This window comes from Xiphophorus maculatus, chromosome 6 (genome assembly GCF_002775205.1).
Source record: "Xiphophorus maculatus strain JP 163 A chromosome 6, X_maculatus-5.0-male, whole genome shotgun sequence".
Lineage (NCBI taxonomy): Eukaryota > Metazoa > Chordata > Actinopteri > Cyprinodontiformes > Poeciliidae > Xiphophorus > Xiphophorus maculatus.
Window position 1 is genome coordinate 19,156,452 of NC_036448.1, and position 27,022 is coordinate 19,183,473.

Sequence of the window (27,022 nt, forward strand, 5' to 3'; positions counted from 1 at the left end):
CAGCGAATGGTGTCCCCTAAAACAATCAGCCCACGACTTAAAAGAGTAATGTAATTAAAGCCAAGCAAAGAAATAAAAGTGTCAGAGAAATCTGGGTGCGTTTCTTTGGAGGAGGGTGTAGTCCCTGAACGTCACTCCCACAGAGTTGCAGTGACTGCGGACTTCCCCAAAGTTCACTTTTTGGAGTTCAGCTGCAATGCAACTTTAGGTTTTGGCCGCGTAGCGCACAATGATGACAGGGTATCGCCTAGTTTATTTTTAAGCAAAAATGCACATGTTAGCACGTTTGTTAAATAAGAAAAATAGGCACCAAGAAATGGACTGGCGGTGGACTGTTTTTACCCTGATCCTAAACTTTCACTTCACCTTTGGGTCCCCGTCTTATTATGACTTATTCCACGGGTCTGCGCACACTGGAGCGGTCCACAGACACAGAAATAGGTGAGTGGCGTGTTTTTCTATGCTTTTAAGACGAATGTGTTAAGCTACCTAGTCTATTTGAGACATATCATATAATGGAGGTTTAAAGAAAAAAGGTGTTAATTTTCTGCGCAGCTCCAAGCCAATAAAAATGCGATAAGTTTCAAATTTCTGACTGGACACTAGGTCTGTGAATTTTTTCTGCCTCTTACGTTTCAAACTGTTGTCTTTCACTGCAGTTTTATCAGGCTGCTCCTAAATGTGGCTCCACTGTTTCAAAATAGGCGATAAGAGCTAGATAAACGCTGGAATGCCGCAGATTACTCCTGTATCTCATCAGCAAGAGAGTAAACGTTTAGTGATATATTAAGTAGAATAAATAACATATTCATGATAAATAGCTTAAGGGGAGGGACCTTTTAGTAGAAATACCTTACACATGTGGTACTAATTATGTTGCTTTCTTTAAGCAGTATCTCTAACTTCTGTATACCTCCATCCACAGGAACTGGTGCGCCTATGTGGTGCAGAGGAACGTGAGTTGCGTGGTGCAGGGGAATGGGGCGAGCTTCCAGGAGCCTGTGGTGGCCCCCTGCCCGGCCTACCAGCCCGATTGCCAGCAACAAGTGACGTGAGCATCCAGGGAGCAGAGAAATGGGGGTTGAGAGTGAATGTTGTTTTTTTAGATATATAAGGAACACTGGAAGCAAAATGCTTCGTTGAAAATCAGCTAGAGGTAGAAATATTAACATTTGCTGAGTAAAAACCAAACAACAAACAACAAAGTAAGTTGATAAAACCAAGCATGCATGACATCCCTCCCCCCCAACAAAGCCCAACTAAGAATGCAAGAAGACATGTGGGGGATGTAGCTAGCTTTCATAGATACAGATTAGTGACAAAATCACAAGTTAGACTCAATGTCTTTAATAATCTTTTTTGTGTACGATAGAGGGATCGCTTTCATTTTCATTTGTAACAGGGCACCCAGTTTATTCCTGTGGTTTGAAATGCAAATCCTAATTCCCAGTAAATACATCATAATTTCAGAACAATAATTAATTTAAATCGACAATACTGTGATACAAGACTTTTATGTACAACTCAATAAATACCACTGTTCATGGTGTTGGAGATAAAATAATCTCTACCAGTAAACGCAAGCAATAGTTGAGATGATTTTCTGGAAGATAATGTGTCACAACATAAGGATATGATGTTCTGTGAATCATTTTCAGTTCAAACCACGTGCAGTCTGTGGTTTAGGTTTGTGGTCCACTTACACAAAGAGATGCAGCGAGGCCCTGTGATGTGGAAATGTTTCCTGGAAGCTGATCGCTGTTAAGTCACTGGGCCGCAAGTGTCTGCGCAAAGTAGCAAGCGAGTTTCAATTTATCTTCAGCTAAAATGATATTTGACTTCACATTGATGATCAGGGATGAACTATGAATTGATGTTGCCGCACAGGTTTTCATTTTTTTTCTGCTACCTAGAACATTCTTATAAGTAAGTGTTGGGAGGAGATGAAGAATTTTTTCAAACATAATTTTTCCAGATGTTCTTACGTGACATGACCCCAGCCTGCAGAGAAGTGATATCATCTAATATTTTACTTGGGAACATTTGTTTGGCCTGGAAAAGGTATTTTTTCAACAAATACAAAATGCAGGGGACACATATGGGAATACATGTTTCCAGGAAAATTAATAACAGCAACAGTTTTCATAATTTGAATTGCAAAATATCCTTAACATGGGAAGGAGTTCTATTTGTACTCATAAGTCTAAGTTTCCATTTGGAAATGTTAAGGACTCCCCCTGAATTCAGGATTCTGAATGGAGAAGTTGGACGTCGAGGGCTCCTATAACTCAGTTGCGTATAGCCACGCATGTAAAATGGAGTGAAGGTTATAGTTATAATCTATTTATTAGCCGCTTAGATAAAGTTGGATTATAATTCACCTGTTTCACCAGATTCTATAAAAACTTCCTTAAACTAGAATGTTTATTTCTAATATAAAACGCGTCAAGGAGGTTTCAAAAGACAACAGAATCATGTAAAATAAATATAAATTTTGAGTTTTGGCTATTTGTATTTCTCCACCTATATTATGATTACTTATTTTTTATGCTAAGTTTAAACTCTCTAAGGTTTGAATGCCTCTTTGCCATCTACTTTATATTTAGCACTATCAACTGATTCACAGTTAAATTCAAATTCAGATTGGGACTGTGACTATACTGCTTCATACAGCTGATATTACTTTCAGTCAAAAGAAACATGTTTGAGAAATGTAAAGATTTGGCCAAACAATTTTGGGCTTAACTGTATGTGTGTAACTTTAGCTTCTAAATACATAAAATGGAAAGAAATACATTACTAGCTTGCATTACCAGAGGTAATTAACACCAAAATAGTTAGTAAAACCCACTGGGTTTTCTGGTTTGCACTTAGAATTCGGGTCTGGTTTCATTCCCAGTTTCAAACTCCAACAAATCAAATGCACCCAACAATTTTTTGACAAAAAAAAATGCAGATAGTCTCATTTTGATGTTGACATCTCAAAATGCTAAACATGTTTATGATTTTCCTTTGCATTACAGATACCAAACAGTGTTTAGACCCACGTACAAGATTGCTATCAAAACAGTTACTCAGCTAGAGTGGAAATGCTGTCCTGAGTACAGAGGTCCCAACTGTAAGGATTTAAAGCCACCCACAGATCGGCAAACAGTGCAGGGAGCATCATCTCTCCAACCAAATCCTGGATACTCACCCAGACACACACAGAGTAAGAAATTTATTTTCTGTTCCACTTTGAAAAAGAAAACTAAAGAAATATGTTTATTTATTGATATTTTTTTATAGAGAACATAGGCAATGATGCACTTTTTGATTGATTATATTTTTATAACATGTCGGCTGATTATAGGGGCCGAGAGGAGGGAGACTCCACATTATGAGACTCAACATGGCATCACGGATAAGGTGCGTTTTCTCGAACGTGAAGTTCAGCGTCTGTCCCAGACGGTCTCGGATCTTCAATCCACTTTAACAGGATTAGCCACCAACCTCCGCACAGACCTTCAGGACGACACAAAAAAGATGCTGGAGACACTCCTGAACAACATGCGTCCTCCAGAAACTAGCAGCAATGCAGAGGAAACTCCAGTGGTAATAGACGGGCATCAGGCAACCAGGGGAGGGATTGGTGGAGAGAAAACCCTTGAGAAAATTGAAGCTCGCTTAGATGATATTGACAATGCTCTGCGAAACAAGGACGAAGCTTTGGAAGATCTAAGGGGAATCTCATTAAGTCATGAGGGGCAGATACGTGTCTTAATGGATGCCTCTCAGTCTCAGACTCCAGCAATAGCTGATTTTGAAGGCATACAAACCTATGTTGATGGAAAAATTGAAAAACTGAAGAAGGAGCTGGACGAGAATGTAGAGGAACAAATGGTCAAGTTACAGAACCTTTGTAATGACAAGATCTCGGCAGTGCAAAAGACTTGTGAAGATAGCCATGACCAAGTTGGTGTGAAGTTGAGCAAGCTTCTGGAGAGCAAAGAGGCTGACCTGAGAAAAGAGATCCGAACAATACGTTTGAACATGGCTGCTTCAGATGGGCCTGTGCAGACTTCAAGACAGACAGAACCATCTGAAAAGAAGGACTACAGCGACCATAAAGACATATGGCGCGAAATTGATCGCATAGCAGAGGCTCATCGAATCCTTAATGTCCGTTTTGACAATGAACTAGGTCACTTATCATCCCTTCAGGAAATTGGTGATTTAGGTGTACTAATTCAAGAACTGGAGGCACGTGTGAATATTACTGAACAAAATGCAGAAACTCATTGTTTCTACATTGAAGATAAGCTGACACGGATAATTGCAGATGAAGTGGAAGCACTCCGGCAATTGCTGGATCAGCGCCTGATCACAGCTGAGGACCAGTTCACAAACATCCTGGTGGAAATGAGCAACAACTCCTTCCCAAGAGTGTCTGGCGACTCGACGGCTGCCCTAGAGACAGAGATCAACAATAACAAACTCCTTCTGAAGGGGTTGAATCAGAAAGTTAAGGCTGTTGAAGACTTGTGCTCTGCTGGATGTCCAGGCTCTAAAATTATAACTGATCAAGGTAGAATTGCATTCGTGCCCGGTCGTGTAGAAAACATTGTGACGGACCTGAATCGTTACAGGAATGATTTGGATGTTCTTCGCACAGATGTAAGTTCTAACACACAGAAGCTCCAACAACTGGAAAATCTTTTTATAAGACAGCCAGTTGGAAATGAGAGACAAGTAAAGGCCACAGAGGATTTCCAAAAGGGACTGATAAATCTCCAGGATAATGTTCTTGCTTTGGCTGGTGCAGTTACTGGGTTAACTGACTCCATGAGTAAATCTAAGCAGGATATCCAACATATAAGCTCAACGTGCTGTAATGCAGAAGTAACTGGCCGTGGAATGCCATTACAGCCCAACTTAGCTTCTGTTGATGGCACCAGCCGTCAGATACAAGAGCTGAAGAACAGACTTGATACACTTAACACACAGGTATCTTCTGAACTGAACAATTGTAGGCAAAATACTGATGGGATCTCAGCAATAGGTGGACGTGTAAGCCGCCTCGAAAATATTTGTGGAAGGTTGGATGGAGTTTCTCTTAACATCAGAGAATTGAAAAATGGACTGGAGCAACATGTTGGGGGCCTGCAGAACTGTGTCCAAAGGATGAACGTAACTTGTGGAAATCACGGAGCAGAGATCACCTCACTGTCAAATTCCTTGCGGAAACTCCAGGCACAGATGTCCATGATAACTAAGCATGTTTTGAAGGATGTTGCTGCTAAAGAGCCAGGTAAGAAGTCTTTTTGATAGCATCACTGGTATTATTTAGGATTTTTTTAAAAGGAATTCTGACACAAAAGTTCAATATATCAATTTTAATGCCAATCAAAATGATCTTTGTGAAAGTTTAGTAAGGTGGTATGATTTATTGATATTATGTCAATGAGCTATGTATAGTTGGTTGATTGATTGGTATATATTTCAAAAAAATGTTAAATGTAAATGTATCTCTATATATGGGTTGGGTCACACAGTGGAACAGTTGTATTGGCAATACTGTTGCCTGAGGTCTTTTTGTATGAAGTTTGCATGTTCAGCATACAAAACAGATGACTGTTAGGACCTCTCAAGTCATCAATATAGTGCCTCTGACCACTATATTCAGTTACTTCAGATAGTGGTCTTTACAATCCTACATACAGTAGATAAGCAGTATGAACAATGAAAGGGTGATTTTGGTGTTACAGGTAGGGCCAACCATAGACCTAAGACAGTGAATATTTTAAATACAGTGGACTCCTGGTATTTGTGGGTAACTGTGGTCCATGCTTATCATAATATGAGCCATTTCATAGCACAATCAAGCAGCTATGTTTCCTTCAGTTGGTAAAACAGTGCTGTGTATGTCAAACATGACTTAAAAGAACTTGGACTTCTTAATTTGATGCCTTATAATTGAGAGTCTTTCTTGTATTGTCAACAACATTGCTGCAGTACTGAGCTTTGGTAGTTCATGGTAGTTGTCCGTGAACATCCCAATAAATCTTTGCTTATCTGAGCACTTGGGTTGGAGGGATTCAAAGACATTGATTTCAAACACACCATCAAAACCAGATTTATAATGAATAAAGCAGACTAATAGTACTTTTTATCTAATCTTTATCTAATAGTGGCTCTGACCTTAACCCTGTTGGACATTTATGAACAATGCTTTAAAGCAGTGTTTTTTAATCTTGGTTCTCAAGGCACACTGTCATGCATGTTTTAGGCATTTCCCTGCTCCAACACACGTGATTTCAATTGATGGCTGATTAACAGGCTTTTGCTGAGTTGCTGTCATCTGAATGGGGTGTGTTGAAGCAGGGAAACATCTAAAACATGCAGGTCAGTGTGCCTTGAGGCCCAGGGTTGAAAAACTCTTAATTAAAATTGGTATGTTTGTCCCTGCAAACATGCCAACCACTTTAAATAAGCTCTGCCAGTTCTGATAAGAACAGTGGACAAATACGTAGTCAAAACTAGGCCATGTGGTTTCTCTGTAACTTCCCAAGCAACATTTATCCAAGTATTAGTGGAGATATGTGTAAATATTTAACTCTATATAATTTGGACTCGTTGTAGTTTTGAGAAATTCCACATCACTCTTAAATAAACAAAAGTTTTTTTCAGATCCGTTTTTTAAAAAGCACATTGTTAATTATGAAGACAGATTTACATCATTTTTATAGTACTAACAGAGAGAAAGAAGATTTAACTTATTGTCACCATAGAGCTATACGAGCTATGCATAGACAACAATATGCCTCCTGGATATAAAGAGGGACATTTTATGCAAAATGCATACCACAGCTTTAACAATATAATCATTTAGGAACTAAATGACAGTAGTATCTGTGTAAAATGACCTTACTAAAATAGTTAAAATGATCAAAACCTATGTATTTATCTACTACTGGCAGTAAAAAATATTACACATGGTATGTTTGGCTCATTAGCCAGTTGATATGATATGATATGATGACAGTAATTGGCTTGAGATTATGGCCCATTTTTGTCTCTTGAACAAACATTAACAGTCAAGTGCGCAGTAAATACCCCCATTAATGCAGTCAAGCCAGAAATGAATCAAATAAAATGAACAGTTTTATCTAAAATAGCAGTCTTTTTCAGCTTTCTCTTTTACATCCAGCATTTAGATTTATTAAGTGTGATTAACATCTGTGTAAGCGCAAATCTTTCCTCAAGATAATCCTCCATGTAATGCATTCTGCTTTACTTGGTTTAAATGCTGCACTGGAAAAGGAAATGATCAGATCTCGTGAATGGCTGCAGGGTATTTCCCATAGTGGGAGGGCGTGAGTTCATTGGGCCTCCTGTGTTCGCCCCGACTGTGTCATTCAATATGTCCTGACAGCATAAAGGAGAGGCCCGACTTCCTGTGACTTGTGTTGGGTTGAATTCATTTGTTTTATTATAGGAAAAGAGGTAGATGAATAGAAGGATGTAGTTTTCACTACTATTGATTTTTCCCTTCCTGCTACAGTCTAAGTGCACAAGCAGACTGCTCTATCCTCTCTATCTCTTCAATGGCAGGGTTTCTTTTTTTCACCATGATGAAGGTTTTTTTTTTACTCATACCACAGTACTTTAGACCTTAACCTCAGTTCTGATTCTTCCAGTACATACAAACATACATTAAACCTCCCTTCCTGCTCTTTTTCTCCTAACACATTCCCACATACCAACCTCCAGAGATTCTCGTAGGGTGATCTCAGTCTGATGTGTGGAATCTGGTCCTCATTAAGAGCCCTGACTCACTCACTGCTGAAGTCAGTCTTAAGAGAATGAGGAGAAGCAGGGCTCCACGCCCAGGACCAGATGCTTGAATTACCCTGAGATGTGATGTCACAACTGGGGCCCCTATCATCGGTGCCTCCCTTTATTACACCATCGGTCACAACAATAACTTGATGGTGAGCTGAGGAAAAGAAGTGGCAGATGGATGAATGTTTGTAGTGTAAAGGTAGCATCAATGAAGTTTATATTCCTTTCTAGTTTTTGCCAGCTACAGATGGCTTCTGAAACTGATTTGATTTCATAACCTCTGCAGCTTTCCGAGATATTTGATCCAAACTCCACAAGTCATCTGATTAGTTGTGAGAGGTCAAACAAGAACAGCTTCTTCTAGGTCATATTCTTAACAGTGGCAAACGTATTCACACAGCTTGAACCTTCTTCTCAGCTTCTCTTTAAGGAATACCCCTCCAAAAAATATTTTAGTAGTTCATAATGTTAAAATGGAAGTAAAATGGTACATCTTTTTATCTAAAACGGAAAAAGTAAAGTGTGGTGGGCATTTGTATTCAGATTCCTTTCCTATAATACTCTCAAATAAATCCAATTGCCTTATTAGTGAAGGGCTTTTAGAAGTTTCTTAGAGAACATTACTGAACAGACTGACTCAGAGACCAAGGATCACATCACACATTAAAATAATTTGAAGATTGTTTCCATTCTTGTGCTCAGTGTGATTGGCTAAAACTATGCTTATAGCTGAATGTTTGCATTTGACACAACATAACCTGTCTGACACTGCAGTAGTAGACCATCATAAATTAGCTAAATGATTGGCAAACAGAGGCTCTGCTCTGTCTAAATGTAGCAAACCTCTGACCTCTGGAGCTCTAAGATAAATTAACAGCAACTTTCTGTCAACTTGTTGCCTGGTAACTGGTTGTGGCCACACAACTGCGTGTAATATGCTGAAATGACATGGATAAGATATTTTTACCCAATGTTAACAAACCCTGCACTATATTTGAATTATTTCAGTGTAAGGAAGCTGACTACAATTTTCGTTTTCTATTTATGACATAAAAGCTTTATAATAGAAAAATAATATTTTGTATTATATGTGCAGCATGACTGGTTACAGGTCAGAGCACTGTCATTAAAATAAAAAGTAAACTATAGAGTTTTAAAAAATATATTTTAACAAACATTGTAATAAATGAGTATATCCAAAAAAGGAACAGTAGGTGTCAGATGTTACCTAAACTTCCAAAGCTTCTTAAAAGTGATAAAACCCCCAAAAAACTGTGTCCTGCATCTCAGACATCAAAAAGCAACTGATTGTTATGTTGGTGTCAGAACTTTGTTACAAATTAAACAATATTGTTTAATTAAACAAATTAAACAATATTGTAACAAATATTGTTACAAATTAAATATTTGCTGCCATATTTGTTCTCATTAATGGTGACAAAATGATGGCACCTTCTACTTTGGCAGGTCTGTCTTCCGTTGCTCCAGCTGGTTTTATACATTACCAATTGGAATGTGGTGAGTGTAAACCTGACCCAATATCAGTAAATCCTCATTGCTTTACCTCCATCTGTAGCAGATCTTTCCAACCTTTCGGGTTTCACCCTTTCAAGTTTATGGTAATTTCTTGGCTTCCACCAAGTGGAAAGTTTATGCAGGGAAGAGGGTGTGTTTTGTTTTTTGGTCTCTTGTTCACACCCCGATTTACGTAAAGGATGTAAAGGAGTCACAGTCACGAAAATGTAAAAAAAAATAAGCCTCTATTATTTTCTAGCAAACAACCAACTCTGCCTGTAGCTGGGCGGCAGGAGACACTCCATGGTGTTACACCCAGTGATCCTTTCCATAACATCAACAATGCTGTTTTAACAACCCAAAAATGGAGCCTAGTAATCTCTCTGAACGTGGCATAGTCCAGCATAAAAATTTGCACCCTTTAATCCTCATGACATAAATACCACAAAACAACTAAGTGATATATGTCCACCACTAATGCCTGTATGTGCATATTCAACACATACCAAAGTTATATTGGAAGCACACCTTTAATCCTAATAATGACTTAAATCCACCTAAAAACCACAACACAAATAAGTGACATATGTCCACCATTAATGCCTGCATGTGCATATTCAATACATACCAAAGTCATATTGGAAACACAGCTTTCAAGTTGTTAAGCAGATAACTCTAAGCTTTCTACCAGAGGACATAGTCAACTAATTTATCAACTAATATCGACTTGTTTTACTTCCAGTGCTCATTTGTAAAAAGTAGAACAAAATACATTATATTATGCACAATAAATAAACTTTAACAGGTGATCAATCTATTTTTTTTCTTTAGTAAATAAGACAATGCTGTTCAAAACATCTAAAATCAGCATGTTACTTTGGTCAACAGTTGGAATAATTGGCTGTTCTTTTAAATGTTTTTGTTTTAACTTTTATGTCAATACTATGTTACAGTGGCGTTTTAATCAAACACTAAAATCATACTTTGCCGCATTAGTATTAGTATTGTTCTTTGGGCAGCATCCTACGGAGCCCCTAAGGGGACATGGAGAGAAAAAAAAAGGAAAGAAATCCCGACTTATTATCTCGAGATCCCGACTTATTATCTCGAGATCCCGACTTATTATCTCGAGATCCCGACTTATTATCTCGAGATCCCGACTTATTATCCCGACTTATTATCTCGAGATCCCGACATCAGTACATAACGACCTAATCACAGTGATGGAGGACACCCACCCATGTGGGTGTCCTCCATCACTGTGGGGGTAGATATATAGATTTTTATTTCGAGCTTGGGCTTGAGTATAAACACATTAAATCAGCGCTTGACAGCAGACATGGATTTAGTATTAGTGAGAGACATCTGAAGAGAGTTTTCAGAGCGCGGGGACTCATTCGGCGCAAGTCCTTTTCCGACTTGGCAGTTTTGGTAGAATTCATTAATAACCAGCTACAGTCCTCTGGACAGCTTCACGGTTACCGATGGATGTACGCTAAATTGCATGTGCATGATATCCTCCTCTGGGACATCTCTGGGCCGCAGAAAATGATATAAGTCGTCCTCCATAATCAATGTAGACACACTCCCCCACGTTTACCGCATAAAAACATGCCTTTCCCCCCAAAAAAAGTAACTCGCGATTTTTCAGAAATGTCGCGGGATCTCGAGATAATAAGTCGGGATCTCGAGATAATAAGTCGGGATAATAAGTCGGGATCTCGAGATAATAAGTCGGGATCTCGAGATAATAAGTCGGGATCTCGAGATAATAAGTCGGGATCTCGAGATAATAAGTCAGGATCTCGAGATAATAAGTCGGGATCTCGAGATAATAAGTCGGGATCTCGAGATAATAAGTCGGGATCTCGAGATAATAAGTCGGGATTTCTTTCCTTTTTTTTTCTCTCCATGTCCCCTTAGGGGCTCCGTAGCATCCTGAACTTTGAAAAAGTGAAAGAAATTTCACCTTCTGAACTTGTTTACCATGCCTTGGGCAATTCTGGAGTATCAGGCCACAACATAGTAGCTATGTTGATACCTAACCTCTGGCACTATTTCTTAACATACCTAAGAAAATAAAACTTACACAAGTCCTTTGAGTGTAATTATCTGTTTCTTGTTCGAAAAACAGTGCAATGCAATGTGTGGTTCAAAACTCCGTGGTTTCCTCAAGCTTGGAAAGGACAAAGTTTGAACAGAGATAAAATATCCACAAAATTTCCCAGCTCTCAGGGTGTGGTGTTGGTTTCCTCTCAGTATTTGAGCTCATGTTCTCCACGCAGTCATATGATGACCTCGAGGAGGTTTAGAACAGTTGAAGCGTTGTAACACATAACTAAAAGATTAACAAGAATAGCCTTGCTCTGTCACAGTGTGACTGCTGGATGAAATTATGTGACTTAAGTTGCAAAATGTTGGCACTGCTGCAGCTGCAGATGTTTAATTCTGCCCTGACAACATGAGTCTTTTAGTGTTTTCCTCTTCCTTGAGGTTTACCAAAAGGGGCTCTTTCTGTATTTACACTGCTTTGCAAAAGTGTCCACATCCATTAAGTGGTACAGCATTTTGTAACTTTACAACCACTAAAATCAAGAGGATTGAGATTTTGGGAAATTGGAAGATTGGTACTTGGGACTTTATGCGATAGCTTTACTCACAGTAGAGCCTAATTCTTAATTGTGAACTGAAAGAAAAAATGATAAATTATTTATTTTTAAGAAATCAGAAAAAAATCATAGAGTGTAATTATCTGTTTCACTCAATAATTTGACCTCTTTTTGTTCAAATTACATTTAATGTTGTTTTAATCATTATTGTGCAGCTACAAATTCTTTGGTCATTCTTCGTAAAATAACAAAATCTCATTTACATTAAATAGGGAGCATTTGTGAATATTATATCAAAGCACATATCAACTGCATTTTGTTTGGATTTGTTAGAGTAAATTTTACTCTAACAAAATTTAAATTTTATGTTTACTCTACCATAAAGCTATGTTAGAGTAAACATAATTTTGCAAGGCACAGTAAATATTTAAACATTGAAGGTATCGGAAATAATCCGAGACATTTCACTGTGCAATCTATTAAAGTATGTTTTATGCATTTTAGTCAGTTTCTCTAGTTTTACAAAGTGACTAATCAACCTTTTTTGTACTTGTTTGTTCCTCAATCAGCTTTTTTTAAAAAGCACTTATCTCTTTCTTTCGGTCTCTCTTTACTGTCTCACCAGTCTCTGTCTGAACTCTTTTTCTTTTCAATTTGTCCTTCCAGCAGCGCTAGAGGACTTCTCTTTCTCCTCTCCCTCCACTTTGTGCTGTAAGAGTATATTGACAGAGGAGGCCATCAGTAACCCAAAAAGAAAAGCAGGGATAAAATAAAGGCTTTGATTTCATGGATCAATGCTTAACAATTGATCACTCTTGCTTTTTATTGGACAGACAGGCAAAAAGATTATGTGTCTGCTGTGATGAGGAAGTACAAGAAGCGCAAGACATAAAAGCCTCTTTGAAGTCAAAGGGTGTCTGTTGGGAAAGAATGGAAAATTGTATTTGACAACCCCCCTGTGACACACACACACACGTACACACACGCCTGTCCTGTATATATTTAGGCACTACCAGAATTTTGAGGAGCTCTTTGACAGCAAGTGTTTCCCTGGTGAGGTATCTAAAGCTGAGAGGTGAGGTGTTTCCATTTCTGACCCAGGAGCCCATCTGGAAGTCTTCAGAGGAGAAACACACACACCATAGGAGACAGTACACAATTAAAGCTTGCCGTCATTAGTGACATTGCTGGAAAACAAGGGGTGGAGGATGAAATTACGTCCATGTGCACAGCAAGAAATTAGAATAAGAAATAGAAACACGCATTCCGGACTGTGAGTGATGCCGCATTGTATTTCTGTAAGCACCACGCCCTGCTCTATGGCCAGACCCTCGAGACCGTTTTCCATTGCGCGATCAGTCTATCTAATGCAATAGTTCTTGTTGCTTTTACGCACTGCTCCACACTCACAAGCTGCCACCTAATTCTGAGGAGGCGCAAGTGACGAAACCATCCATCTCCCCCCTGCTCTGTCTCGCCCCTGAATGTTAACATCTGGTTCTGTGGATGCTTTTCTATGTATTTGAAACTGTTGTGCCTCTCTCTCTGTGTGAGTTTTTTCTCTCTTTTTTTTTCTAACTCTGCGGTTGCCCCCTCAGCGAGAAAAAAACAGACTGAGAGCTCATGGGAAATATGCACTCTGGCAGTCGGTATTCTGAAGGAGGCACGGGGAGGAAATGAGGAAGATATTTCTGATTATCTCAGAGCAACATGATTGCTGAGCTTAATTTATTTCTGATTATACATGTGGCTTCTGAGTAGTTTGTGGTAACATTTGAGGGAAGAGGGGAGAATTTATTGGCAGTTGATGATTTTTTATTTGGTAGTAAAAGAGAACCTGGCAGGCTGCAATATAACGTAGTCTTAGATACTCTACGACTGATCTCTGGCTCAATTTACAATGAAATTACCTGTTACCGTTTGATTTATTTTAACATATCTGAAAGAGGAAGGGAAAAATCTACAGAATTTGATACAAATATTTATTTAGTGAGATGATCCTTTACACATAAAGGTCCAAAATGACAAATATCTAAAATACTATGAAAAAGATTTCTTTATCTATAGCCTCAATTTAAATCTATAACAACTTAAGTGAAAAGTCTTATGTACATGTGAATCCAGCCCCCTTGACTCAGCGTTTAGTATCACGTTTTACTGCTGCAGTTACAGCTACCAGCTTTGCACATATGATTGAGAGCATCTGCTAACATCAGTTTTCAATTGTATCTAGGTCTGGGCCTTACCAGGGGCCTTTCTAGCACATACACATGTTTTATTCTGAACCATGACATGTCTTTTTTTTTTTTGTCCTGTTGAAAGGTGAACCTGTGCCCAAGTCTCAACTATTTGGCATCTAACAGATTTTCTTTCAGAATTAGCCTGTATTTAGCCCTACCCATCCTCCCATGACCTCAAACAAACCTCACACTTACTCCAGTCCGACTCTATTATTCTATAATCATGTTGTGTTACAATGGAAATACCACATTCCCTGTTATGTATAATGATAGCTTTCAAAAATGTAATTTTTCACACTCCAAAATGTACATGTTTTGTCTTCGCTAACTAGAGTATATTCCCTGTTTGCTATATTTCCTACATAACTTTTGGCTAACTTTAAATGGAACTTGTAGGGGTTTTTTTGTTTTGTTTTGGGGTTTTTTGCCAAAGGTGTAATTTATGCCACACTTACATATACAGTAGATCAAAGTTGAATTTAAGTGCATAACTGACAGCCCTCATGAGCGGCGACTCTAAACAGCTCCTCCAAAGCTGGTTTGGAGGAGCTAGTTACATCTTTGATTAATGCTCTCGGGGCCAAGGAGTCAGTTTAGCTGGACAGTTTTGTCTTTATAATTTTTGAATATTGGTAATTTCTTTCCCTTGTTCTCATGATGTTCTTTCCTCATTAATATTCTAACATGTTAAGCTTTCACAGAATAGCTGAATATATAATGAGAACAAAAGTACACCTAGTTGGAGTCTACTTTGTATTTCACTTAAAATGACTTTTGGGGTATCGAAGAAAAGTGGACTAAACATGAATACAGAGCACACTTTTTAAAATTATAATTCTTAAAAACAATTTAAATTTGAAGACCACATATAAATTTATTTCCCTTTCACAATCATACACTGTTTGTGTTGGTCTATCTAAAAAAAAATACTATTAAACACAGAATCTTGTGGTTGCAATATAACACATTGTGAAACAGTGACAGCGGTACTTTTGCAAGGCAATGGAACTTAATCTGTTATTTAAAATAATTGTCTGTTTTGTCGGCTTTTTTACTAAATTTATTTGAGCTTGAAAGCAGTGAATGATCAACTACAGTAAAACTGAGCAGGAGAAGTTTCTAAAGCCCCAAAAAGCACATTTGGGTCTGTTTGTACAGAACACGTTCCAGACAAAGCAAAGACACACTCTGTGAAATTCAAAACTGATTTAAAACTAATCTCAAGCCAGATGGTTGGTTACACAGAACCACCTGGGAACTATTTGGAGAAGACCCTCTATGTTCGGCAAATACAGTGTATCATTGCAAGGTTTCATTGATTTAGAGCGTGGATGGTGGAGACTGTTTCTAAATTTAAAATTCTTGCCCACACCAAGTGATGGAAAAGCTTTCATCTTTAACGATGATTATGCAAAAACACGCTTTTATTTCCGGTATAAGGCATTCATTAAGAACGCTAAAGGCAGCTGGTGTTGGCTGTTGTTACACTAACAGCTTTCTACAGTCATGATGGATTGTCCATAACTTTTATGATTATATATTTCTTTAACAAATTCTACATAAATATTTTTTTCAAATTGTTGATTTAATGTATGTAAAACAAAAAAACAGCACTAGGTAATATTACTAATTAACAACTGGTAGTTAAACATTTCTCAACATTTTGATTAACAAAAGGTTTACCATAACACTTTGGTTACATTTATTTTGTAGGAATTGTTAACAGTGCCAAGGATTGTAATATAGGTCATTTTATAACATATTATCATCTTATAATTTCTTTTCATTTTTTTTCCCACTCATTACATGAACTAAGTGTTTGCATCTGTCTAAAATCATTGCAAGGTGACAGTATGCTACTGCAATGAAAGATTAACTTATTTTAATGAAGTTTATATGTGTTTATCAGGGGTGTGAATAAGTGTGCCAGCAGATTCTTTGGATGCAGTAGGTTTTAGGAGTTGGTGGTAGCTGTGAATGTCAACATCTTGAGCTCCTTAACATGTTGCTTGATCCAGAGTGGTGGGGCACGCTGACCTGCTGGAAACCACAGATTGAGATAATTTGCATGAGTAATTTGACAGGAGGCTAAAAAGAAGAACACCTAAATGCTTTAGGGATTTCTATCTGTTATTGGCAGCTTTAAAGAGGTCATATTATACTTTTTGTGGATTTAACCTTAAGTTTAATCAACTTTTGTGGGGCATGTCAAAATGTTTTAAAAGTATTCTTCAAAGAAGAGTGGGCCGACATTTATCTGCAGAGATGTAAAAGGCTCATTCCCACTAATGGCAACTTCCTCATGGCAGCTGCTACTGGCAGTTATAATACTGCCTATTATAACTGACACAAGTAGTTATAATAGGCAAAATACATTTTCATTTCAGGCTACATTAGTTGGAGAGCTTCTTTCCAAGTAAATTAATTAATCCTTTAAAGTGTTTGCTGTTTGTTTTTTTGTATTTTGTTAGGTTATCTCTGTCTGATGATAAAAATTATTTGATGGTCTAAAAGTTTAAGCAGATATTTGACAGAAGTATTTGGTACTGAAGTACACGCTCTTTTAGCCATAAGATTTGTTAGTTTTTCTTTGTCCTGTTATCAACACAAATGAATTACTTGCGTAAGCTGACTATCAGATGGTTTCTGTGTCAGCAGACTGCTGACTACCAGAAGCATGTGATTCGATGTAGAAAGTGGCCTTTGTGACTCCAGCTATGCAATAATATTTCCTCCATGCTGAAACCATTGTTAAATTCCATGTAAGAAACAGTAGAGCTCGGCCGATGTGTGATATTTTAATATTTCTAGTTCACTGAATGCCATTACTTTATCTATTCTCAATATAATCAACATCACTCCCTAGTTCTCTGCAAAAAGCATCAAACAGAACAATTTATTGTAACTGCATTGAGAGAAAAGTTTCTCTGACCTCTAGCTGTTAGAAACAGCTGGATCAGTAAAGAGATATTCAGAATATTTGTCCTCAGGACACTCACTGCTTGCTTTCACTTCAGACGACACTTTTGTGATGTCCTATTCCTTCAGGAGATCCAGGAGGCAGTGATGTTGTCTCCTTCTTCACTTGAACCTCCTTGTTTAGAACCCTTTTCAGTGCATGCTTTCATGAAGGGTAATGTGACTGAGAGGTGCAGTGATAGGTAAAACTCAGTATGTCAACTAAATACAAACTTTTTATTTGAAGATTCATAGGACAGGAGACATGTCCAGGGAGATTCTGAAGGATTCCTATTTTGTACATCTGCCTTTGTACTAGTTTGTAGGGAAATGCTTTCTGTTTAAGTGAAAGTACAAGTGAACTTTACATTTTCTGCTCTTTTGTTCTCCAAGGAATGACACTGAGACCAGATCGCCCCTCTTCTTTGCCTGATACATCTCAGAGAAGAGCCCAAATCAAACAAATCCACTTCCCCGTCATCATTCCTCCACCGTCCTCGGGCTCCAACCAGCCTACACAGGGCAACAAACACGCAATCAGGATCAGTAAACCAAACCAGCCATTGAATCCCCAGCATCCCCATTTGCCGACGCTGCCTCTGGTTCCTGTAAGGCCTGTGGTGGAAACAGGAGAGGCCGGACCTCCGGGATACATCCGACGACTCAATGTGCGCAGAGGAGCCGAGGACTCATTGAGCAAACCTGTCCAAGGGTTTGCTGGAGCGCCAGGTGAGCTCTGCTGGGGTTAAAGTTAGGCTTATTGTGACATTACTGTCTTGTTTATTTTTTTTAATGATCACCTGACCATTTCGGGCTGAAGCTTAGATGGTTTGAACACAATCTAGCAGTGCCACAATTTGGTCAAATAAATATCAGGTGAATTGTTAGGAATATATTTTGCACAACCCAGATGTTTTGAGTCACATTAAGCAGTCAGCACACTGAGGTGAATGAATCTTTGTTTGTGTAGACAGAAGGTCTGCATTACGTTGCATGAGGCAGCATGCAACTTAATGCAGTTGCATGCTGCCTCAACGCATCAAGTCGTATTCACAAAGTTGCAACCAACCTCCTACGCCTTACCAACCACCAAACTCACTCACATAATAAAATAAGATGCTAAATGCCCACTTCTGGAGTCACTGATTAGTGGTTTCTGCTTGGCTCATGTCATTGCACGTGAAAAGGTGAGTTGAACAATCCATTTTACTTTCTAGATTGTTTTATTTACCATTTTATTTACTATATTTCACACAGTAAATACAGCTTACTGTGTGAAAATACAATAAGCTGTATTTTCACATGTCGGTAGAAATCTAAATATTGGCATAAACATATTACATTTTTCTAAATAAAGCATCATCACACCATTTCACTATTTGTCAACTATTGTTACTTTTTGTTTGACTTCATAAAGAGTGGTGACTAATCTTAAATGTTCTGTTTGATCCTCTTTACTAGTACATCTGGTAATATGAATGCTTGTATTACATGTAGGGTAAAGAAGGTATGTAAAAGAACAGGCAAGTTTTTTTAGATTATAGTTTTTTAAGCTTTAGGTAGGAATAAGGTGCATAGGAAAAAAAATCTAAATCTAGCATAAGTGTACATGATTAAAAACCTACCAAATAATAAGTAAAAACCTCTGTTTTAAATATGAGGGGCCGTTTAGGACAAAATTTACGTTTTGTCTCTCACACACTACCAAAAAGTCTCGCATACTCCAAAAAAGTAGCCACGCACACTCCAAAAAATTACGTTTTGTCTCTCACACACTACCAAAAAGTCTCGCATACTCCAAAAAAGTAGCCACGCACACTCCAAAAAATTACGTTTTGTCTCTCACACACTACCAAAAACTCTCGCATACTCCAAAAAAATAGCCTCGCACACTCCAAAAAATTACGTTTTGTCCCTCACACACTACCAAAAACTCACGCATACTCAAAAAAATAGCCTCGCATACTCAAAAAATTACGTTTTGTCTCTCACACACTACCAAAAACTCTCGCATACTCAAAAAAATTACATTTTGTCTCTCACACACTACCAAAAACTCACGCATACTCAAAAAAATAGCCACGCACACTCAAAAATTACTCACGCACATTCAAAAAATACTCAAATTGCGTATACACACACTACTAAAATGTCACACACACACACACAAACGTTAACTTTCTCGCTCACATACACTACTATCAGCTCGCTCACATACACAGAAACGTTAACTTTCTCGCTCACATACACTACTATCAGCTCGCTCACATACACTGTACTAACAGCTCGCACATTCACAAACGTTAACTTTCTCGCTCACATACACTACTACCAGCTCGCTCACATACACTACTACCAGCTCGCTCACATACACACAAACGTTAATTTTCTCGCTCACATACACTGCTAACAGCTCGCACACACACAGACGTTTATCTCTCACATACACAAGACTAAAGTTGAACACACACACAGTACTAAGACTCGTTTTATGTATGTGTGAGAGCGAGACTTTTTATGAATGTGTGAGAGCGAAACTCTTTTTGAATGTGTGAGAGTTGTCACGGAAGAGGCGGGCCATAATTTTTGGATCAAACTGCGCATGCGTAGATCCTAAACTATAAGTTTCGATTGTTGACTCACTGTATGTTCTATTACTTAGTATATTTGTGCTTTTAAATATATATAGAACGTTTAACTTTCTTGTAGATTAAATGTGCTATAGAAATAAATGAATCTGATTGATTGATTAAAAAGAGCAAAATTGCTGTAGTACAATCTGTCCACTGGGTGCCAGTATTACAGGAATTATTAACCGGCGCCAACTAGTGCCGAAGAAGAAAGAGTTTGCTATACCGAACATGGCTAACTCTAATTCGAAACGAGAGAGAATTGGTCAGGCAGCTGCCATTTTAAACACCGCTCCGGAACGGAACAGAGATGAGAGTTCTGAATCTACTGTAGCACTGCGGGCAGTCGTTGAATCGTTTAATGCGCCTGTCAAAGTGCTGGTTGCCTCCGGAGAAGATAGAATGGTGTTTAAAATGGCAGCTGCCTGACCAATTCTCTCTCGTTTCGAATTAGAGTTAGCCATGTTCGGTATAGCAAACTCTTTCTTCTTCGGCACTAGTTGGCGCCGGTTAATAATTCCTGTAATACTGGCACCCAGTGGACAGATTGTACTACAGCAATTTTGCTCTTTTTAATCAATCAATCAGATTCATTTATTTCTATAGCACATTTAATCTACAAGAAAGTTAAACGTTCTATATATATTTAAAAGCACAAATATACTAAGTAATAGAACATACAGTGAGTCAACAATCGAAACTTATAGTTTAGGATCTACGCATGCGCAGTTTGATCCAAAAATTATGGCCCGCCTCTTCCGTGACAACTCTCACACATTCAAAAAGAGTTTCGCTCTCACACATTCATAAAAAGTCTCGCTCTCACACATACATAAAACGAGTCTTAGTACTGTGTGTGTGTTCAACTTTAGTCTTGTGTATGTGAGAGATAAACGTCTGTGTGTGTGCGAGCTGTTAGCAGTGTATGTGAGCGAGCTGGTAGTAGTGTATGTGAGCGAGAAAGTTAACGTTTGTGTGTGTGTGTGTGACATTTTAGTAGTGTGTGTATACGCAATTTGAGTATTTTTTGAATGTGCGTGAGTAATTTTTGAGTGTGCGTGGCTATTTTTTTGAGTATGCGTGAGTTTTTGGTAGTGTGTGAGAGACAAAATGTAATTTTTTTGAGTATGCGAGAGTTTTTGGTAGTGTGTGAGAGACAAAACGTAATTTTTTGAGTATGCGAGGCTATTTTTTGAGTATGCGTGAGTTTTTGGTAGTGTGTGAGGGACAAAACGTAATTTTTTGGAGTGTGCGAGGCTATTTTTTTGGAGTATGCGAGAGTTTTTGGTAGTGTGTGAGAGACAAAACGTAATTTTTTGAGTATGCGAGGCTATTTTTTGAGTATGCGTGAGTTTTTGGTAGTGTGTGAGGGACAAAACGTAATTTTTTGGAGTGTGCGAGGCTATTTTTTTGGAGTATGCGAGAGTTTTTGGTAGTGTGTGAGAGACAAAACGTAATTTTTTGGAGTGTGCGTGGCTACTTTTTTGGAGTATGCGAGACTTATTGGTAGTGTGTGAGATACAAAACGTAATTTTTTGGAGTGTGCGTGGCTACTTTTTTGGAGTATACGAGACTTATTGGTAGTGTGTGAGATACAAAACGTAATTTTTTGGAGTGTGCGTGGCTACTTTTTTGGAGTATGCGAGACTTTTTGGTAGTGTGTGAGAGACAAAACGTAAATTTTGTCCTAAACGGCCCCTCATATTTAAATGTGAATTTGATCTTCTACTCCATCCACAGGCTTTACTTCCGAGTTCAGTTACATGGGGTTTGTTTATTTCTTCTGAGCCTGACATGCATAACACATAACAAGGCTATAAATTACATAATGTTATAAATTTGCATTAGATGTTCTGTCATCCCCATTAATTGTTCTTACAGCTTGCCCAGGGCATGTCAGTGCAGGCCAAATCCAATAAAATAGCAGACAACAAAAGGAAACAGACTTTGCTCTGGAGTTAATTAATGCATTGTAAATGCGTTGCATGGACGAAGTTTAAATAACAAAGGAAAAAAATAAGACCAAGGCTTTGTTCTCACCTTTATCTTGTTTGGCAGTAAAGCGTAGAGAACAGCCTACATCAGTTATAATCGTACCTTATCGTGTGGGAGATCGAGTCATGTACTGCCAGTGAGCTTCAAAATCTTAACCCAAGAGACAAAACTTATTTTCAGAAATAACATTTCTTGTGTTTTACTTGTAGTTTTATGTTTATTTGGGGGCGAGGATTGTTCTTCTAGATTCTACAGAGTTAATATTCAACATAGTTAAAATAATAAAACATCTTTATTCATTTTTTAGATAAAACTCACCAGGATTAGAAACTCAGCAAACTTAAGAATTTTATTTTTAGACATTACATTTGTTTTAATTTTAATTAACATTCTTTCCTAACTTCACCCCACAGGTTAGAAAACATGGAAAACTGCTAAAAATTGATTATCAAAAGTCTGAAACAGAGAATCCAAAGGTAGAAATTTGAATATTTGACATGTTTCCATACCTCTTTAACATTTTCACATTTTGTTACAAGACAGCCATACACTTTACTGCTTTTTATTGGGAACTGACATGATTGAATGGAAGAAAGGATTGAGTTTCAACATTTTCTACAAATAAAACTGAAATGTATAGCATGCATTTGTATACCCAGATGTCAAAGAGGTGCTGGAATTCTGCTGTAATTACAGCTGCAAATTGTTTGTTGCCATTTATCTTTGCAAATAGCTCAAGCTCAGTCAGATTGGATGTACATCGTCAGTGAACATAAAGTTTTAAGATTGTTGATCAATCTAACTCTTGAATAGACTTTTATCTAGCATTTCACTGTAGCTCTGGTTCAGAGGCTTCACCTCTGTCTCAAGTCCTAAGCAGCTTCTAAAATGGTTTCTTTTTTTTCTGGATTGCTCTGTGTCTAGTAGTTAATCTTCAGCATAGTTCCATCTTTATATGAACTCTTGCAATTTTCCATTTTCCTGCCGATGGAAGCAAGCATAATGTCGCCACTACCCTACTCCATAGTGAAGGTACTGTATCCAGGATCATGTGCAGTGGTAGTTTGTCGTCACACAGTTTTCTGCATTACACGGAGACTCAATTTTTAACTTTATTTGAATTACTTTGAATTGGTTGAGATGTAAAACCCAGATGAAATAGCATTAAGGTCCATAATTGTAAAGTGACAAAATATGTACCAGGTATGGATATATTGCAAGTGTTGTGAATGTTGTTTTACTTTTTCTACCATCTCTGGCATGATATTTAGACATAAAACCAAACTACTTCTGGCAGAAGCACCCTAACTCATCTCCGTCTTCAGTTGATGATAAAACATAATGTGTTTGTCATCTGTCTCTTCCAGGCTATCCTCCTCTGCAGTCTATGCCTTCCGAGCCTAAACCAGCCAGCCAAGGAGGTACGGCAGCTGTTACAGTGCATGCATCTGCAGCTTTTCTTTTACACCAAAGCAAAAAATAAATAAAAAAATAGCTGGAACAAAGCTGTGAATAATTTGTAGCCTGGAAGTGCGAGGGAGTGGGAACTGGATGTGTTTTTCTCAAGAAGGTGTGGGCAGATTGTGAAAGATTTTAAGTTGTATGCAGGCACCCGGTACAAAGTTTTAAACTGGCTCTGATAACTGATTTTATTTAAATTATTATTGCAGATCATTCTCAGCTTGCTGTGCAATTGAACTTTACATTGATGCTGAAGAGAGAAGAAATATAAATAAAGCATTAATGAAAATAAAGATGCCTGTTTTCAAGTTTTCTGCACTTAAGATAACATTTTGACCACAATGTTTTACTTTGTAGCTACAGCAACACCAAAAGCGCATTTGAGCCCGGTGAATCCACATATATCAGAATCGCCAGATAGTCTTTCTTCAAACTACCTTTCTATTTTAAAAAAATATATATATGTTGCATTTGTTTTCAGAGTTTAATATTGATCCCTGATATTGGGACTTGTTATAAGTTTATGATCAGGTTTATGTAGCAATATATAAGCCTGTGTCACTCTTCCTGATCTAGATTCAGTGAACAGCAGCATCTCTGCAGACCAGTTCTCCTTCTCTGCTGGCCTCACACAGAGCCCAACCTTCAGTGATGATGTTGGGCTCAACATCATTCTCTTTAACAAGGTGCTAGTCAACGATGGAGGACACTACAACCCCCAAACAGGTACAAACTCATGTTCACTTTCACCTCAGGATTTTTGGATGTTCATAAATCAAACATTAAATTCTTGTAAAAATATCAGAAAGAAAAACTGTCACATCTTCAATGTCTCGGAAAAGTCTTGATGCCTCTTGAACATTTTCTAACTTTGTCATGTTACAACTTCAAAGATCTTTAATTTAACAGTATCGGCACAAAGACATCTTAAAAAGCAAAAGACAATTCTCAGGCCAAAAGAAATTCAGGAACAGAGGACCTAATTCATTGGTGTCTATTGGTTATGACAGGGTTGCAAACTTTTGCTAACATTTTGGAACTCCAGACAACCACAGCGAGAGCCATTATCCCCAAACTGAGGTGAACCTTCTCAGAAATGTCCGCCCTACCCACGTTAGTCCAAGAACAAATCAATGACTCATCCAAGGGGTCAAAAGAAACCCCAGAACAATTTGTAAAAATTTGCAGACCTCATGATTCCACAATGAGAGACAATAACCATTTATGTATTCTATTCCAATCCCAGCTAACCCAAAACAGGAACAATTTATCCTGTTTGTGTCAAACAGTTAGACAGAAGGTTAGCTTGTCTTTATTTACAGCGAATGTATAAAGTGTTGAGATGTGCTGGTCTTTATACAGGGTTCATCCACAACACATAACAGCATGTTGATGATTATTCAGTGAGTTTAAAAGGATCACTCTAATATTACATCTTTTTTCCTGTCTACAGGAGTTTTTACTGTTCCACACAGGGGCCGATACTCGATTTCAGGCTTGCTGACTGCAAAGCAGGGCGACTGGATAGATGCAGTGCTCTCCGTTTCAAACCGCAGTGTACACAGACTCAGGAGCTCAACCAGGGCCTCGGACGGTGCTAACTGCGCCTGTGGAGGAACCGTGTCCTTCAGTCTGATTCTACCACTGAGGAAAGGAGACCGTGTCAGTCTGGTGAGGACCGAAGGCCAGCTGGCCTCGACTAACTCCGGGGAGGTTCTTTCCACCTACAGTGCCATTTACTTGTACTCGCCGGCGGCCAAAAGTTAGCCAGAACGCAGTTGAGACGCTCATTATCAGACGCCCGGACTGGACGGAATGATGAAACCTTATTTTACACTGACTTGCTGGGATGCTGCAGATTAATATGCTGTGTTGTTGTGTGAACACTCCCAGTAATATGTTCATTTAAGAAGCTGTTACATTGCAAGCCACTAATAGAAAGACACCTGAGCTCGAGAGGCAGGGTTTGTATCTAATATATTGTTACAATGAAATTTTGTATCTATTGTGAATTGTTTACCAATAAAATGCATAAAAACTTGACTTTTCTGTAACAACAAAAATGTCTCAAAAATATTGTCAGCTGACAATATTTGAGGCTCTTTGATATGGGCAGCTGTCCAGGGGAGCATGATAAAGAAGAGCAGAAATATAACTTGTTCTGTTGCGATTTCATCCCACCCCAGAATCTGCAAAGAATTTTAATTGGTTGGGATGGAAACTGAAGGAGTTCATCCATGCCAGACCTTTCATTGATCAACAAAGACTTGAAAATATACAAGGCAGAACTATAAACACCTGTGCCTTGCAAAAGTCTTTACACCAATTTTCTTTTTTTTTCCCACTTTTTTGTTTCAGGGAACTTAATTGTATAACATTATACAATGTACAGATTAAATCTAATTTAATCTGTCATTTTAAATCTGTCAATTTAAAATGACAGATTGAAACAAAGTTGTGCGTATTTGTTAAGTGGAAGGAAAATCGTACATAGATTAAAATTTTTAGGGAATTACAAATCTGAAAATCGGTACGCATAATTTTCTAGAATTTTCTTCCTACATAAAATTAGTGGAATCTTGTCAGCAGTTTAATTTCAAGGGTCAGGCAAAGGAAACAATCCAAGAAGCAGCAAAGAGGCCTGTGAAAACAATGGAGGAGCTGCACCAATCCACAGCTGAGGAGGGAGGATGTGTTGACATGGCAACCATTAGCAGTGCACTCCACACAAGATGGGCGAAAGAAAAGGCAGAAGAAATCCTGTTTAAATAACAGCAGCAAACGTGTGCTCTGTTCAGATAAAACCAAAACTACAGTTTTGCTCCACGTGTGGCAAAGTCATTCAGGACATCATTTTCACTGTTAAACATGGTGGTGACAACATCTTGAGGGACTGCTTTTCTTGAGCGGAGACATAGATGTTGGTCTGAGCTGATGGGAAGATGGGTCTAGGGCAGGGGTGTCAAACTCCAGTCCTCAAGGGCCGGTGTCCTCCAACTTTTAGATGTGCCTCTGCTGCACCACACCTGAATAGAATAATTAGGTCATTAGCAAGGCTCAGAGAACTGATCTACACAAGGAGGAGGTAATTAAGCCATTTCATTCCAGTGTTTTGTACCTGTGGCACATCTAAAAGCTGTAGGACAGCGGCCCTCGAGGACTGGAGTTTGACACCTGTGGTCTAGGGGGTTCACTGTGTTGCAACAAAAAGAGGTTCTATAAAAGGGTTTTTGATTTTCAACAAAAAAAATCCACTCTACAATTATTCTCTACTTGTGTTGTTCCTAGAGAGATCCTGAACATAAAGTGTCACAATGAGAAAAGTTTAGGAGTGAATACTTTTGGTGGGTATTCCAACACAAAAATAAGAGCTTCCTTTTTTCCCTACTGTGTACAAGATACCAAGAAAGAAACTGCAGATGATTAACAAATGTATTGTAAATAACATTAAGATAGAGAGATTGCAACATATTCTTTTAAAATGTCAAACTTGGCCGCCTTCAGAAGATGTTCTAAGAAAGACGAGGTTAGAAGGCAAAAATACTCCCTGGGAATATTGCGTAAAGTGGGTGTGCATGAAAGTCTCCCCCCCGCCCCTGAGATTTGGAAAATGTTCCAAAGGCAAGAACTTTCTAGACATCAATTCAGTTTCTGCTAAGCCCTAAAAGTCAGACTCTGGTTTTAATTAAAAACTGTTCTGCTTACTGTTTCTATTTGATGTTCAGTAAAATTTGTGAAATATTTAACAACCTAAGGGAGTTGAGCTAAAATATATTTTTAATGCATTTTA

The 27,022-nt window shown here is 38.2% G+C and overlaps 1 protein-coding gene across 1 annotated transcript; it reads left to right on the forward strand.

Annotated features, from left to right (window-relative positions):
* Window positions 1–161: 161 nt before the first annotated feature.
* Window positions 162–25,275, forward strand: LOC106699650 (EMILIN-2-like). Its single transcript, XM_023335627.1, has 8 exons — window positions 162–441; window positions 926–1,051; window positions 3,024–3,211; window positions 3,353–5,290; window positions 17,540–17,875; window positions 23,139–23,192; window positions 23,809–23,958; window positions 24,686–25,275. The coding sequence occupies exons 1-8, from the start codon at window positions 269–271 to the stop codon at window positions 24,997–24,999; spliced, it is 3,279 nt and encodes a 1,092-aa protein (XP_023191395.1). The 5' UTR covers window positions 162–268; the 3' UTR covers window positions 25,000–25,275.
* Window positions 25,276–27,022: the final 1,747 nt, after the last annotated feature.

Excerpts from the sequence above, each read along its gene's own strand:
- LOC106699650 (XM_023335627.1), top strand. The coding sequence starts at position 269 with ATGCACATGTTAGCACGTTTGTTAAATAAGAAAAATAGGCACCAAGAA. Across the intron at positions 442-925 it reads GTCCACAGACACAGAAATAG|GAACTGGTGCGCCTATGTGG; the intron begins GTGAGTGGCGTG and ends CTCCATCCACAG. Across the intron at positions 1,052-3,023 it reads GATTGCCAGCAACAAGTGAC|ATACCAAACAGTGTTTAGAC; the intron begins GTGAGCATCCAG and ends TTTGCATTACAG.